General features: G+C 36.4%; 1 protein-coding gene across 1 annotated transcript in view; it reads right to left on the bottom strand.

The window, feature by feature from the left end:
* Positions 1-17802, bottom strand: part of LOC306842819 (DNA-directed RNA polymerase III subunit RPC2-like) — a 22828-nt gene extending 5026 nt beyond the window's left edge. Inside the window, exons 1-24 of the mRNA XM_079373909.1 lie at positions 17649-17802; positions 17500-17532; positions 17000-17056; positions 16747-16811; positions 16210-16285; positions 15984-16084; positions 15801-15892; positions 15564-15681; positions 15366-15474; positions 13765-13887; positions 12376-12492; positions 12135-12269; positions 9994-10155; positions 9090-9290; positions 8685-8847; positions 7604-7757; positions 7391-7465; positions 7171-7269; positions 6126-6253; positions 3669-3878; positions 3328-3486; positions 3117-3234; positions 2726-2868; positions 385-488 (exon numbers count right to left, since the gene is read on the bottom strand). Of these exons, the coding sequence (XP_079230035.1) occupies positions 385-488; positions 2726-2868; positions 3117-3234; positions 3328-3486; positions 3669-3878; positions 6126-6253; positions 7171-7269; positions 7391-7465; positions 7604-7757; positions 8685-8847; positions 9090-9290; positions 9994-10155; positions 12135-12269; positions 12376-12492; positions 13765-13887; positions 15366-15474; positions 15564-15681; positions 15801-15892; positions 15984-16084; positions 16210-16285; positions 16747-16811; positions 17000-17056; positions 17500-17532; positions 17649-17714 (2808 nt within the window). The 5' untranslated portion in view covers positions 17715-17802. The remainder of the gene's footprint in view (positions 1-384; positions 489-2725; positions 2869-3116; positions 3235-3327; positions 3487-3668; positions 3879-6125; positions 6254-7170; positions 7270-7390; positions 7466-7603; positions 7758-8684; positions 8848-9089; positions 9291-9993; positions 10156-12134; positions 12270-12375; positions 12493-13764; positions 13888-15365; positions 15475-15563; positions 15682-15800; positions 15893-15983; positions 16085-16209; positions 16286-16746; positions 16812-16999; positions 17057-17499; positions 17533-17648) is intronic.

The following is a 17802-nucleotide window of genomic DNA, read 5'->3' as shown; positions in this document are numbered from 1 at the left end:
AATAAAATGCATTTTATAATATATTAAAATAGAAAAATTGTAAATTTTAAATGGTAATATTACAGATTTTTATTAAATAAGTGCATTCTTGGTGAGCATAAGAGAAACAAAAAAACAAAACAAACAAAAAAAAAAAATATATATATATATATAAAAACCTTAGACTCAAACTTATGAATGGAAGTGTATTCTAGAAAGCTGGCATGTGAATTAAATCCTGCAATATTCAAAGCATATTTTCAATTCTGAAGTTTAATATTAATTATGAATCTTACTTAATGGCTTCTTTAAATGTTCTATATAAAACCACAAAAGTGTAATTTCTGGAACAAGTAAATTCATTCAAATATAAACTATATAATTTTAAGATGGGAAAGGACGTACAGTCATTCTGGAGGGATAACCATGAGGGTTCATGATGATGTCAGGGCAGATTCCCGAGTCACAGAAGGGCATGTCCTCTTGAGGAACGATCAGTCCACACACACCTGTTACAGAAAAAATGTCCCATATCACTAAAGCTATGTCAAAGACATCCCTATATTCAAATGGTCTGCAAGAAATGTTAACTCTACCCTGCCAGAGCTGACCTTTCCCGTAAAATTTAATTGATTTTTGAGTGATTTCAGTCACAAACAAATGCTTGATGAGAAAGTGTGAGGTTTGTGAAACTTTCATCTAGTCCAAAGGCCTATAAAGCAGACGTATTCAGGTCTGCTGAAGTGGAACCATTGGAAATTCAGACTGCAGGACAGAGTGAAAGTGGTCCAAAGCAGTCAGCGAGTGCGCAAATATTTGCAGAGGAGCTCCTCACTCTTCCCACAGCCAGAGCAAACACATTATTGGGCCATTTGCAAGTGATAAAAGCGAGAAGAACAGGGGCAGGAAGTGAGGAGAGGTGCTTAGCTGGACAGGGAGAAGGTGATTATATACCCATAGTTTCCACTTTACTATAGAGCGCACAAAAAAAAGGTTCAACTATGGAGAGCGATAAATCCATAAGCAAAAAAAAAAAAAAGACATCGAGGCTCGAGAAGAACCTGGGTAGTCAAAACTATATATCTATAAAAAAATAAAATAAATAAATAAATAATAATAATAATAATAATAATAAATATATACACACTTTTTTTTTTTTTTGAAAATAGGATACATTTTTTTCAGGATTCTTTGATGAATAGTATTTAAAAAAAATTGCAACCAGGTAAAGCTCTTTACAATCACTTTTTATTAATGTAATGCATCCTTGCTGATTTAATCATCCAAACTTTTCAACGGTAGTAGAATTTGTATATTTCAAGTAGTCAAATAACATTTTAAGTTAAGAAAATAACTGTTCATCCAATAAATCTAGGCAATAAATCAATTATCAAAACAGTTGTTAGTAGCAGCCCTAGCAGGTAAAAGGATTTCCCGCTGCTAGAACACAGAGCAAGCAAGAGCGCAACAGAAGCAGAGAGGTAAGCGAGAGCGGTTCCCATAGCACACATCCTCTGTGTTGTTTGTTTTGTGTGAGAGTGAATGATAAAAGAGGCATGAAATCAGCAAAGAAAAGCAGGACAGCAGTAAGAGTCCATGGCCCTCCATCACCGGCTATACAGCCCCACTGTGGCGGCTCGCACAATGGACCCTGCCAAGACAGCTGTGTGAGTATCAGAGTGTGTGCGCTTCGGTGTGTGTTTGGGTCACCGGTAAATAATTAACCTATCGTTCTCCGGTGACCGGATCTTATGAGGGTGGTAGAGGCTGGTCAGAATGGGGGCGCAGGATGAGGGAGGGGTTTAAAATGAGTAAGACAAAACTCCTGTGAAACGTGCTGAAAGCCAATGGCTCCAAACCACGGTGGGATGTCTTTAATGGACTTTCTTTTGCCCCAAAAGGTAGCCAAATCTCCCTCTTTGAAGTACAGCGCTCTCTCAAACGAATTTTCCAACAAAAAGCACCTAAAGTGCCCATTTAGTGCGCACAGAAGTGATGCATTAATTAACCCACCAAAAACACTGCGAAGAAATATAGAAACGTAAATTAATTCCCGCAGAATGTTATTGTGTGGTTGGCACCGCAGTCACGCACCTCTGGAAAACACAGCTCAACTTCTCCAAGTGGGACCATTCAATAGAAGCCCGCCTCTAAATGCACAAAAGACATTCAAGAGAACGGCACTATCCTTCACAACAACAATTAGCTGCCTTGTGTTATCCTGGTCCACCGACACTTGCCTGCTCCTTTAAATACCAAAAGCTCCTTTAAAAAGAGCAGTAAATAGCATCTCGGGCGGTTTGCGGCTAACCCCTCCCTGACCCCTCCTCACTGTCACGTCCCGTGATGAGTGCCAGCGGACGACCTCCGCTAATGAAATGAGTGAATTATGCATGGCGCCAGTTAACGCTCTGATTAAAACATCATACTGACCAGCTCTCTCAGCGGAGGTGCTCAGAAACAATGGGGGCTGTAAACACTTTCCCAGGACTGTGCTGCTGTAATAAATTTGCATAGTCTGGCATGGGACAAAAAGCTAATTAATTGAAAAACGGGAAGCAGAAAAAAAGTTGAAGAGAATGGGAGGGCCAGCTGAGACTATATAACTTGGGCGTTGAAAATAAAATGGACATCAAGTTTAGTAACATCTCTCCCCACTTATTAATGAGATGGGTTTATTGTCTTTATCTACAGAAGCAGAGGAAAAGATACCAGTTTGGAAAAGGTAGGAAGGATGTTATGGTACCTTTCTGTCCATGTCGACTGCTGAACTTGTCTCCGATCTCTGGTCTACGCGTTTGCCTTAGCAGGATCTTGATCAAGAAGGCATCCTCAGCATTAGAGGAGATCATCACCTTCTCAATGTAGGAGTCTGTCACTCCTTTGTACCTACAGAATGAAGAAAGTAGGCATTTTGGTTGCTATTGGGCAAATAAAACAACTTCTTTGTACTTACAGAATTAAGAAAGTAGACATTTTTGTTGCTATTGGGCAAATACAAACTTTGTACCAACAGAATGAGGAAAGTGGGCATTTGTGTGGCTTTTAGACAATCAACTTAATTATCTCAAATAAAACCATTGTAATATTGCACAGTGAGATTCTAATTTCATGTCATCATACAAATGGTTCCTTACGTGACTGGCACGTCTTTGTATTGTGGTTGGCCTGGCTGGGCACTGCCCTCCAGTGACGTTTGGGTGACGGTTGGCATTGACTTATTCACCAGCACCTGCTTGTTTTCGACCCTCTCACCTGAGGGATGTGACATAAAACATCAATACGTATCCTTAAATCAATATAGTCTGCATTATTCGGCTGAAATGTGGTTCTCTCTAAGAGTCTTACCAGGCGAGCAGATGCCATCAGCGTCCAGGATGCTGTGTCTCCAAATGGGCTTGCGTGTTTCCGCATCCAGCATTGGACCCATCACTTTGTCGAAGGTCTGGTTAGTGTACCGCCTTAAGGTGCACTTAGCGTTCTTGTACACCAGACATCTACCAAAGCCTATAATACAAGACAGAAGAAAAATAGGAGACAATGAACAAAAATTAACACAATGGAAATCTACAATATTTTTCAGATTTCATTCTCAATATCTTTTGGAAAGTTAATAGAGTCACTTCAGAAAGCTACTCACTGATAACTGAATGAGTCTAAGCATTCAGCATGAGTTATTTAGCTCTTACCTCTGTCAAGAGAGGCCTTGTTGAGCACCAGGGCATCTTCTATATCATAGCCGCTGTAGCTCATTACAGCCACAGTAGCATTCTGGCCAGCAGGCAGCTTCTCAAAGTCAATCAGCTCAATGGTCTTCGTCTTCACCATAGGCCTCTGTGGGTATGCTAGCAGGTACATCAGTGTGTCTATTCGGTTCCTCTGGTTATAGCCAATAGTACCTGATCAAAATCAGTGATGAAATGAGGCATCACTCAAAAGGGTTGAACAAGATGCAAAAGAGGCAAAATACTGCCTTGGTGTGTAAATTAATATTTTTATATAATATCATTTATTTTGGGCATTAATAAATGTCATTATATATTATGTATTATGGCGTGTTTAAAGGGATAGTTCACCCAAAAATGAAAATTCTGTCATTAATTACTCACCCGCATGTCGTTCCAAACCCGTAAGACCTTCATTGATCTTTGGAACACAAATTAAGATTAAATATGATAAAAATCGAGAGCTTTCTGACCCTGCATACATAGACTACAATGCAACTGACACGTTTAAGGGCCAGAAAGGTAGTAAGGACATTGTTAAAATAGTCCATGTGACATCAGTAGTTTAATTGTAATGTTATGAAGCTACGAGAATACTTTTTGCGCACACAAAAAAAAAAAACCTACTTTATTTAACAATTTCTTCTCTTCCGTGCCAGTCTTTAATGCACGTTCATGACAGCACCACAACGCATCTTGTTACTCTCAAAAATGTGTGACAATGACAGACACGAAAGAGAAAACAAATGATTGAATATAGTATTTTTTTCTTTCTTTGCACACAAAAAGTATTCTCGTAGCTTCATAAAATTACGGTTGAACCACTTATGTCACATGGACTAATTTAAGGATGTCCGTACTACCTTTTTGGGTCTGTTGCGTTGCTGTCTATGCTGGGTCAGAAAGCTCTCGGATTTCATCAAAAATACTGAAGATGAATGAAGGTCATAAGGGTGAGTAATGTCAGAATTTACATTTTTTGGTGAACAAAAAACACTTCTTTAACAACACTTCTCTGACCAACATAATGTAGCAACATTGAGTGAACCAATAAAAGAATAGTTTACCCAAAAATGAACATTGTCATTTATTCTCCCTTAATGTCATTCCAAACTTATCTGACTTGCTTTCTTCTGCAGAACACAAAAGAATATATTTTGAAGAACACTGGGAATCAACCAACATTGGACCCCATTGACTTCGATTGTATGAAAATATAGATTGTATGGAAAAAAAGACTTCTTAATTTCGTAAAATATCTTCTTTTATGTTCCACAAAATAAAGAAAATCATACAGGTTTGGAACAACATGAGGGTGAATAAATAATAATAATAATAATCTTTTTTAGAACTATCCCTTTAACAATAAATAAAGTATTACCATGAACTAATAATGAACAATACTTTCACATTTTAGGCTAATGCTAACGCAAATATCTATTTTTTAATGTTTTAATGTTTAATGTTCATTGTTAATATATGTATTAATGCATTAATGTTAAATTGTACAGCTTAAAACACTCACTTCTACAAATACTAATATATTTTTTAACATTATAACATTATCAAAGACTAATAAATATTGCAAAAGTATTGTTTATTATTTTATAATAGCTACTGTATTATCAAATATGAACAAACAGAAATTCAATTGTTGCCAGAAAGGCCTTTACAATTACCATTAAGGGTTTTCTTAACTTGCTGAAAGTCAATTCAATGCTTTTCAAACAATATGAAACAGCTAATGCACATCTGATCACGTTTAACTGAGTGTCTGAGGGGTGTTAATGTTAAGGCTGGTGTCGACAGTGTTAAAATCTCTGGGGTGGAGGTTTAGCATGGCAGAGGGGCGGGGGGGTTACAGTATAATAGCCGCCGTCCCTTGAGGCCTTGACATTTGTCAGATGCTATTACTCTACAATCAGGGTACAAGCTCAGTGTGTGATAATAGGGCTGAGGCCACACAACTGGATTTGCACATGTATGGGGCTGCCCGTCCAGAAAAAAAGAAGACAAGGCCTAGGATATTGGGCCAAATATAGTCACAGTCTCAGTGGTTTTGTAATGGGGGTGGTGGCCAGGAGAGGTTTAAGTAGTTTTGGTAACCAGGGCAGCAGAGTGTGTGTGCTCTCTTTCCCTCTTGCGCAGCTGAGCACACTAACCCTGCTCCGCACACTGAGCTCAGGACACAATGAATGCCTAATGACACTCAGAGACACTGGCAGGAAAAGGCCTCCACACACACACACACACAAAAGCGGGAGTACGCAAGCAGGCGATGTTTGATGTCCACGTACATACAGAATGTGGTGTGTGTGTCAAAGGTTTTGAATGCCACTGTGAAAGTGAGTGTGTTTGTGAGTGAATTGGAGTGCGTGTTTGAAAGTGGATGTTTGGAGATGAAGACTGCAGTAGTCTTACCCATAGCCTGCTTGCCCATAGCACACTGGTAGGTGTTTCTGGGGGACTGGTTATGATGAGGGTAAGGAATCAAACCAGCGCAGACCCCCAGCAGCGTGAACGGTTCGATCTCCAAATGGGTCGTGTCCCTGAATAAAACAAACATTACTCAGCATGTATATTCAGAAGAACCTTGTTTACTTTTTTTTGGTTTATTTATAAGAAATCTTTAATAAGAAATATTTGGGTCTTAATGGATGCTATATATATAGTGGCTCTAAAGATTATTTGAACTGTTTAGAGATAAGAAGGTGTCCAAACAATGTTAGAAAGACATCTATATTATTTTTGGCCAATACTGATAATAAACCAATCATTATTATTTCTAATAATTATTAGTTATGGCTGATAATAAAATTCTTAACCATTATCCTAAAAATAATTTCCTGGCCAGTGCTAATAATAAACAAATAATTATGATCATGATATTGCTGTTAATAAAACTCTAAATAAAAATATTTTTCTTAAAAAATAAATGCATATAAAACTTTAAAAATAAAATGATTTTAAATGAAACAAGTGCCATCACAGCATAATAATGTACAATACGAATAACGCAGATTCCTATTGGGATTTGATCATTCACATTTTACAGCATTAATAATTATATTATTAGCATTATTAGTTAAAGATTTAAGTGAACAATAGATGATAAAGGTCATCTAAATATTGGAACAAAAATATGGGAATCAAGGCATGTAATTAAGTGTCCAGTTTCAACAGATACATCTAAATTAAAATCAAGCTACATATTAAACATTTTAATACAAAATATATATTTTAAATAATATATACCATTTTTAATTAAAATTCTGCAATAATGATATAATGAATATGGTACACATATTAAGGTTCCCAACAGAGTCATTACATTAGATAACAAAAGACAACAATATATATTTTTTTTAAACTAAACACTTTGCAGATCTGTTTTCAATTGCAATGACAATGGTTTAAGTGTCCAAATACTTTAAGGGCCTGAATTATGTGGCTTATAAGTACTCACTTGGAGATCATATGCTCATATAAAGCAATGTTACAGTCATTTTCTTCATTTACATCCAAATACTCCACCAGACTCTCATGAAGGAAGTCCTCAAACGTTCTACAGGGAAAAGTAAGTGGTAAGAACACAATGAAAAGGCATGCATAAGACAGTCTCAACTCCACATTCTGGACTTTCCATTCAAATGTAATTTTCAAATATTGATTGGCTTCAAACGCACCTGTAGCCCTGAGACAATTCCTCAATGTGTTTGTTCTTCACAGCTGGCTGTCCATTCTTTACAATGATGTAGGGTCTGACAGGAGCACACAGAATGCAATTCAAATGTGTCTGCACAATATAAGGCAACTAACAACATTGGGTACTGGTTTTAAAAGAGTTTATATTGCAAAAGGATTTTAATTTTGTGATATAAAAAACTCTGGTGTAGTACCTGCACAAACGGCCCCCATCAGAAGAAATATACACGCAGCGGTCGGTCAAATTGGTTGAAATGGACACAAACTCATTTATAAAACCTGCTCTACGCATCACTCTGAAGGTGTAGACCAACTTCTGATGGTCTCTGATCACTCCAAGAATGTTACCTAGAAAGGAACGCATAAAAATATTTTTTTCTGATCATATTTTCACCATGATTTACAAAAGACATCCACTAAATTTTCATTCAGTGTAACAATAGTTCATACCAAAAAACTTTGTCAAGTGCAGCCCCCAAAAATTAACTGCAATTTGAAATCTTTACCAATTTTGCCACCATACATCAAACCAATAAGTTTAACCATTTCTTTTTAATCATTTAAAATAATAATTTGGTATCATATCTTTTTCTTTTATATATTATAATAAGTACAGGTCAGAATAAGTATGTTGTGCCATTTTTACATAATTATATCTGTAATGCTGAATGACAACTGAATATTACTTCAAAGTAGTGACATTTTACACAGTACTTTGGCTGATTATTTAAATTAAAAAAAAAACTTTTTGGAGCCTAGGTATATTCATGGGGGGAAAAAAGGAAAACAAAATGCTGTACCATAAACTAATTAAGATTTACATGTGTAAATGTGCGACAGCAGTGTTAATGCACTTTCAAAGAAAAACTTTTGGCTTGTTTGAGCAATATAAGAGGCCCACTATGGTGCCACCCAGATGCATACACAGCCTCAATGTTGTTGTGGGCAAGCATGTTTGTGGATTAACTTGGGAGGGATTGTATTTATTTATGCATTGACACCTGCTGTGTTTGCTAATTAATTAGCCGCAGTGGAAGCCTGTGTAATTTGTAACTTATCAGCGCTGTGAAAAACATACACATGAATTAATTAGTGGGGTGAGTTTTCTGTGACATGACATTAAAAGGTAATCAATGGCACACCCTTTTGTAGTCGTGGAACGGCAGAAGTTCATTTGAATATTATTCAAATGCCTGTAGCCTGTCTGTGTGCTTGAAAAATAAAAAGGGGAAGAATGTGCTGATTAGCTTTTGTTCTGCCTGTGTGAGCAGATACCGTTGAGGAAGACGAGGAAGACAGTGGGGTAGGACAACTCCTCTCCACACAGAAGGTTGATGTCCTCCACTCCGAGGTTGAAGGCCAGCTTGATGATGGGGCCGTCTTCCATGTCAGTAGTGATGTGGGTCATCAGAGCCAGATTTTTAACCAGACCACAAGCCTAGACAACAATCACACAGCTGTAAGAATCTAGATAACTTTAATAAACACAATAAATCAGTGGTAAACCAATATGAGTTTTCCAGTGGCCATTGCTGCGCTTTTCCATTAAAAAAAATGGTATAAATGAGTGCACTTTCATTGCATGGAAATAAGTAGTGTGAACATACTTCAAAATTTCACTTAAGCATCCACTCACGATAAAGACAAGATGATACTATTTTCTAAATGAGGGACACTTACCTCTCCTTCAGGTGTGTCTGAGGGGCACAGCATGCCCCACTGGGAGGGCTGGAGGGAGCGGGGACCGCTAACCTTCCTGGTTTTCTCAAACTGAGAGGAGATCCTGGTCATCATGCCCAAAGCTGAGATGAAGGAGAGGCGGGAGAGAACCTGAGTCACACCCTGCCTGTCCATCTTAAACCTCTTTAGGGACCAGTTCCCCTAATGGAGAAAAAAAAAAAGAAAATTAAATTTAGTAATTTACAAGCAGTATTTTTTTTTTTGTATTAAATAAAAAAAAAAGTTAATTGTTATTAAAAATCATTTTTGGTAACTGAAACAAGGCTGAAATTAAATTACAACAAAGAATATAAGAAGAAAAACTTAAACAACAAAAAATAAATAAATCAGAAAAGCTGCCTTAGCAACTAATTGAAAGCTCATGTACTAAAAGTACTAAAAATCAAATAAAAATAAAGCTGTATTGAAATAAAGCAAAAACTAATAAGAATGTCTAAACACTATACAATTATTAAAAAAAAACAAAAATGAAAACTTAAAAAATAAAGCTAATCCAAAACATAATATAAACTACAATAGTATGTAAATAATACTAAAATAACACTGTGCTGCAAATCTTGAATTACATAGACTAACAGTCAAAAGTTTAGCCTGAATTTGCTTCTCATGATCTTAAAAATTTAAATTAAATTAAATTATTGTTTTTCAGACAAATATAAAGTGTGTGTACATTTGATTTCATTCAAATTACATTTTTTATTTTAAATCAATGCAGTGAAGTTAATAGTGAAACAAACATGGAAACTTCAGCATTACTGTTTAAAAAGCATCCCAGGTGGACACTTCCTGATTTGTCTTGCCCTGTGAACCGGTTACAGATTGACCGCTGAGTGTCTGGACTCACAGTAGAGATGGCGTTAACCATGCCGTTAGTGATCTGGTCCTGTCTCATGTGCTTCACCACATCAAACTGAGCTGCTCTTTGTTTGGGGATGATCTGGTCAGCGATCTTCTTCAGCTCCGAGTTGAACTTCTTAAACAGATCCTCAAACAGCAGGGACAGGAGCTTAAGGAACACAGAAGTGTGATTCAAAGTGTGATTCACTAAAATGGGCACAAAACTCAGTCTAACTAAAACAAAAGATGTATATTATCTAGCAAACACAACACTACATCATATATTCACAATCCAGTCATTAACAACAGAAATTATCACATCAACAGAAAAGAGAAGAAAAAAAAGCCAACGGATGACTTCATCTCCAGTCTTTTGAATCGCAAATGCCGTCTTTTCCAGATAACTTGTTTTTATTAGCTTTATCTGGCTCTAGCCCTCCCTCTCTCCATCGTCTTATCCCAGATTTAATAAACGGGTGTTTCCATGCTCTGATAAATGTGACCCGGCCTCTCATTCTCAGATTTTCTTCAATAGAAGCCCCTCCCCTCCTGCTCCACATTTGCATACGCGAAAATAAACATCCTCACCGAAAATTAATAAAGAAATTAAGCTTCCGCAGCCCAGCCAGGCCAATTAGTTGAATGTCAGGGAATTGTAAATGAGGAGAAAAGAGATTGGAGGTGTTGGAAAGAGTGCATGTGCATGTAAAGCCCCGCTGAAAGGGTTCCTGTCACTCACTAACTCTGCATCACTCACACACTAACGTAAGCAAGCGCGTACACACATAAACACACCCCACCTCGGTGCAGGCGGGGGGAAATTAAAGGACTTAAGACAGCGGTAATTACATTATCACAGTCGGGCTGGTGGATTAGCTCAATCGCTCCAGTCAAGGCGGCTATTCTTTTGTCATAGCTGGGCTAAATTATAATAAAGAGGAGAAATCCCTGAGTTTGGCTGGGCTGCAGTCGGGCGTTGCTGTCACATATCTCGCCCGCAACAAAAGCGGGCCGGCTGGGAATGGAGGGAAAGGCAGAAGCATGGGGGCTCGGATGAAACAAAGCATTGGGAAAATAATGATGGTATTATAATGACAAGCAGAGTAGAAACAAAAGGGAAGGTGAGGGATTGGGCGTTAGCCAAGCCTGAATCTGCTGGTTTTGGCTTCTGATCAGTTTCATAAGAGGCCAACAGTGTGTCTAATGAGAGAAAAAGAGATCAGTTGTGTTAGACAAGAGCACAAAAAATGCTGGTGCGCACAAGAGAGACGGCATTCACGTCCAGGATGTAATATGAAATCTGCCGTATGGGAGTGACAATCTCAAGAGAGATACTAACAAGCATTATGCGTATTAATCTTTATTTCAGCTCCCAAATACATGGCTGGATAAAAACAGATAAATAAACACTAGCATTATCATAATTAATGGCCTGAGCTTGGAGGGGCTGTCAGTCATTCTTAATAGAATTAGAGGGGGTGTGAATGGAAAAGGCAGACAGAGATGGATGGAGGAGAACGATGGATGGAAAGTGGAGCTGCACATTGTACTTTCTTCTAAAGGGAATATTTCATGAGCCTTATATTCATCTGTGTAGATGCCAAGCAGTTAGAAACATTAGTCCCAAAAAATGCAGCTGAGGCAGCCTACTTCTCTCATATGAACAACAGAGCTCAATCAACCAACCAAATGCCATCTCTCAACCCATCAACATTTTGAAGAAAAACCACCATTTGGGGTTTTTGAAAGAAGGCTCTTTTTCTCACCAAGGCTGCATTTATTTGATTAAAGTTATAGTAACAACAGTAATATTGGGAAACATTATTATAATTTAAAATAACTGTTTTATTATCATCAATGTTGATAACAGTTGTGCTTCTTAATATTTTTATGGAAACCATGATAAATTTTTTTGAGGATCCATAGAAAGTTAAAAAATAAAAGTTTTATTCTTTTCTTTTAACAAAAAAAATCATACTAACCCTAAACATTGGAATGGCACTATATAGGGCTGCTGTAGAACTGAGCACTTTATGCACGTGTCGCTGTAGTTGTATTGGAGAAAGCTAATAATTGATGCATAATAATGAATATTTATGTGCAGAGGTTATATAAGACTTGTTATTAAACCCTCTAAGAAGCAAATACCTGGCCAGCCAACTCCAGACGTTTGTTTCCATAGTAATCACGATCGTCCACCTTGTTGTCCCCTTGAGCGAGAATCACTCTACGCACCATCACAGCGAGGTAGATACACTTAGCTCGAAAGTTAAACTCTTTAACCTGGGAAACATAAACACATGACGAGTCCAACAAACAGCCAAAAAACTATTTATACTCTGATTTGTGGAGAGCACAGGCATTTAAAGTTCATTTTAAAATGACGTACCGGTACATGGGTGAGGATAGTAGAGGCTAACAGCTCTCTGGCCTCTTCCATCTTGGTTTTTTTTGGGCCGCCCCACATGCGCTGACGCCTCACTTTATTACCAATGTATTTAAGTGCCTGAAAGGAAACAAAAAGTACACACAGATGAGTCATTAAGATGCAATGTAAAAAATTTTTTACAACTATTTTCACTAGTGTTACTGTTCTTTTTCAGTTTTGCATAAGTATGTTATGAAGAATTAAGTTATAAAGAATGAAAAAAAAAGCATAATGTTTTAGAGCCTCAATTAATAAGATTAAACGCATCAAATCAAAGCGTTTAATCTGGAGTGACCGAGCTGGTGCAGGGTTCACTGGCTCTCTAAAGGAGTATCCGAGAACTGGACCCCTCCATTCTCTGCAGACACATGCATATACACACACACCTGAGCCTGCAACTTGTTCTACTCCAGAGGTCAAAGGTCACACAGACTAGGCTTCTCCTTTAGACCACCCACTTTGAGACATGGTATGACGTGCAACTGACAAGTATTACTTCTCAAAGTTATGCTAAACTGTTTAAAACGTTTCCAGTTTATCTTGCGAGAAATGCATTAGCTGTTATGATAGTGTCATAACTCCCTGAACAAGTCAAAACACTGCAATAATCTCCGTGTTTTGCAAAAAAAAAAAAAAATAATAAAAGAGAGAGAGAGAGAGACATATATATAAGACATATATATATATATATATATATATATATATATAGAGAGAGAGAGAGAGACATATATATATATTATACACACACACATTAAATTACAAAAAAATTGAATATAATAAAAATATAAAATAGTTATAAAATATAATTTAATTTTAATTTCAGTGTTGCTGCTCAATAAAAAACTCAATCGTTCGTAAAATTACAATTGTATTTACCATCAATTTTGATCAATTTAATGCATCCTTGCATTACTCTTGACCGATTCTCAGTCCTAATAACACATTTTATCTAATTGAGGTCTGCTCTGGTCAATTGGTGCACACGTAGGCTCATTAGCAGACCTTTGATGAAGCCCACACAATGTCACAACCACGTAAACAGGCATTCACATCCACTCAGACACAGGTTGCTAGGATGCAGATATGGTCCTTGCTGACCCATTGTTGGTTCATGCAATGAATAATACATCTCAGATTCAGCAAACTGTGCTTAAGCATTTGATAATACACATCAAAAGTGGAATACCTGGTTTTTGAAAGCTTTAAAGTTTTAAAAATCCTTCGGTGGTCATGCAATCGGTAATACTTCTAGCAACATTTAGCTTAACATTGTTGTTTTGTAAGTTTTATGCATTTACAGGCAATGCAAACCACTCTTTTAAATGATGGCAGAGATCTTGTCAGAGGTACCTGAGCTTGGGTGAATATTTGGGCCTTCTGGCATTCCTCCAAACTGGGAGCGAATGCAGCCATGACATGTTCCTCCGTGCCAATCATCTGAACTATCTCCTGATCGCTCTCCACTCCCATGGCCTGACAGATGAGAGAGATTAACATTGAATAAGGTATATATTCAAGTAAAATAAACAAAAAACAGACTTGTATATTTACAGGAAAGAGATCACAATTGCATTCAACAACAAAAAAAAGAAAATGGAGCATGTAGGACCCTGCTCTAATGCAAAGGTGAATATGGTGCCACAGGCCTTGATGACATTTATTTATGCTAATAGGGGGACTGTGGGAACAGGAATGGGTGGATCACAGTGCTTATAGGTCTCCACCATTTGGCACGGCTGCTATGTCGCAAGGAAATCCTGATGGAATGTGCTGTGGACGGACAAGTGCAAAGCAAACAAGCTCGACAGCCGATTTACTCCTCGCCCTGTCCCTAACCAATCAGACCCATATGTTTAGAGAGAGCATGGGCTAGGAAAACATCCGTCATAGTACGACAGGGTTCTCTGATCTGAGCTCTAATTAAATATGTTTCAACTGTCAGGTGATATTTAACATGGTGTCAAAGAACAGAAGAAACATCATTAAAAATGCATAGAAAAGAAGAAAAACAATAATTTAGTAATTTTATAAATTGGTCATTTTATATGACAAATGTATCATATCAATGACACATTTCAATAGATGCTTAGAATATCATAATGGCAAGTAACAGTATAATATCAGATGCTGATGGGTCAAAGCGGTGCAACTTCCATTCTACACTATGAATACAGTCACAGCTAAAGCTATCTGAAGCAATTTCTTTAACTAAAGATACAGTACCATTTTAAGTTTGGGGTCGGTAAGAAATTAATGACTTATGCTCACCAAGGCTGCATTTATTTATCATAATTAAAGTAAAAACAGTAATAGTGAAATATCATTACAGCTTATATTCAACTATGTTTTTAAAGTAACTTATTCATGTGATAGCAAAGCTGAATTTTCAGAAGCCATTACTCCAGTCTTCAGTGTCAAATCATCCTTCAGAAATAATTCTAATATGCTGATTTGCTGCTCAAGAAACATTTAGTTTCATCGTCAAAGTTACAAAAAGTTGTGCTGCTTAATATTTTTGTTGAAAATGTGTGATTCATTGTTTTGGGATTCTTTGATGAATAGAAAAAAACATTTATTTGAAAAAAAAATATTTTGTAACATTATAAATTATTCTTTATTCTTGATTAATTCAACACACCCTTGTTGAAAAAAGTATTAATTTCTTTAAAAATTAAAGTAGCCCACATTTTTTGAATGGTACTGAATCAATAGAATTTAGCAATACTTAAATTTGTGTATCTATTTTCAGTCACGTTGCACTGTATTCTTTGTCAATGTGCACCATCTGCTGGTTGGATAAAGTATGTAGCTTCACAGCTATATACTGGACTGTGCAATGACCTAAACCATGAGAAGTGCAAGTAGTTAGTATATAGTTTTCTTCGTCAACTTACCTGACAAAAATACAGATGCATCATGCTCTAAATCACCATTTCTAACCACATTCTCACCTTAAAGATGATAGCAATAGGTGCATCTTCAGAGAGGGTGTTGTGCTTGAGGTAAAAGCGGCCCTGTTTCACAATCATGTTGGTTCTGCTCTTTTTCTCATGAGTAGAACTACAAATCACAGACAATTGACAGATATATGAAGACACAACTAAAACATTAAAGGTGCATTTTAAATAAAGAAGAGCAAATTCCAGCACCTGGTAACCGAGGCTCCCACGGCACCTTTGCGATCTTGCTCCACGATGATGCGGTTCTTAGACAACTGTTCCTGAATGAGAATGACCTTTTCTTGCCCTTTCACAATGAAATAACCACCTGCACATAGATAAATCCTGTATCATGCTTGTGCACCATGACCTGCTCCCTCCCACACATATGAGCGTCAGATAGAATTATCTGCATCAAACTATGGCATACAAACAATGATAACCTACCTGGATCCAGAGGACATTCATTAAGCTTTGAGAACTCCATCGGTGTCTTTCCTGTCAAAACACAGTTGGAGCTCCGCAGCATTATTGGCATCCTATTCAAAAAAAAAAAAAGTAAAGTGCATTTAAATTTCTAGGGAAAAGAAAACGCATATTTTGAAAAGTATTTAGCCTACACATAGGTACCTTCCAATAGGAAGAGCATTGCGAATGATTCTCTGGCTGCCTCGGGTGTACTCTATGTCCACAGTGATGGGGGCTGAATATGTCATATCTCTAAGACGACACTAGTGGTTAAAAAGGATAATCATCATAAGCAAATACTGCCGTCTTAATCTTTTTTTTTCCCCTTCAAAAAGCTTAAGTTTGCTATAAATTAGAATTTTCTTTAGGCCACAGATAAAGATGTTACCTCATGTGGTGACACTGGTCTGGTTACATTAAAGCTTTCTTCTACATCAGGCATGCCAACATAGATATTGAGATATCTAGGGACAGACGGGGTGCAGTGTTGTTATTGATCACTAAAACCATATGATATAAAATAAAATATTAGATTAAAAAATGAGAAACGTTGTCAAGGCAACTAACTGAATAAAAATATGTTTAGGTACTAAAATTATTAGTGTAATTTTTTTTAAATTTCATATTTTTATTTTATTTAATACATATAGTTGTGTTATACATTTTTTACATGTTTTTTTTTTTACATTTCTTAATTTAACATTTTAATTTAATTTTATACATATATGTCTGTGTGTGTGTGTGTGTGTATATGAGTTGTGTGTGTATGTAATCAGAAAATCTGAAAATAAAATTTATACAAAAATAACTAAAAAAAAAAAGCTATCAACAACATTAATACATATTATAATAGTATATAAATAATACTAAATTAGCATATTAAATTAAAAATGTGCAGAGCTGTCTAACTGAACAATATCCTTACTTCAGATACCACATTGGATCAGCATCACTTGTAATCTTCTCATTCGCCTTCATGATCTTTTTTATCTGGAGAGATTAGTAGATATTAAGTTTATGCTACTAAAAGTGTCGATATCAAATTGTTTTGCTGTTACAAAAATAAATTAAAACCATAATGTGATATCATGGAAACCACAACTGACAATAAATGTATTGCATTTACAATATATGTAGAGAACTCAGTGACTGGTACATCCTTAAATAAATTAACAAACCTCTACATTGATGAAGTAATTGAAGGAATCGATGTGCTGCTTAACTAAGCCTTTAACCTAAAAAATAAATAAAAATAATGACATGAATATAACATTAGAGGTTGTACATTTAATTTAATTCTTGCTGGATGATAAGGATGTATGATATGTATAAGGAAAGAGCATGTATAGTTGACAAATAAAAAGAACATTACTTTCCAATTCAACATTAAAATAGTTTAAAAATGTAAATTTTTCATCGTTAAAAAAACAACAACAACAAAAAACAAGTTATTAATATTCCTGTGGTGTGACAAATTAAGTCCAAGTATTAGTCCTTCATTAATATGACATCAAACAGTTGCTTGAATAATACAATAATAAAATGATATTTATTCTGTAAAACAGCACAGCATGTCTCGCAGCTGTCACTATTTGAAACGACATTTTAACTATCCATAAGCTGCTGTGTTGTATTTATCATGATGATTTTCATGAGGACGTTGGCAACTTGATTTTACCTTCAAAAAGGCTGGAAGCAACTTCCACTTTTCCTGCAATGCAAAAAGGGATACGGAAATTTTATGACTAACAAACTAACAAATATAATAACGTTTGCTATTTGTAATAGCTCATTATGACAGTTGCACTCATGCCTCTATTCACTCACCTCCACAGTATCGACTGGAGCAGCGAGCTGCTGGGGAGTCATTTCCCCAAACTCCTCCTGCAGCATTTCTCTTATTAGTTGTGATGGCAATAAACCACAAATACGAACAATATCATGAACGCTAGGAAACCATAATACACGCCGTAGCCAGGTG

The sequence above is a fragment of the Barbus barbus genome, assembly GCF_936440315.1.
Source record: "Barbus barbus genome assembly, chromosome: 23".
NCBI lineage: Eukaryota > Metazoa > Chordata > Actinopteri > Cypriniformes > Cyprinidae > Barbus > Barbus barbus.
The sequence above is the reverse complement of the archived record's forward strand: the minus strand, read 5'-3'. Positions and strand labels throughout refer to the sequence as shown.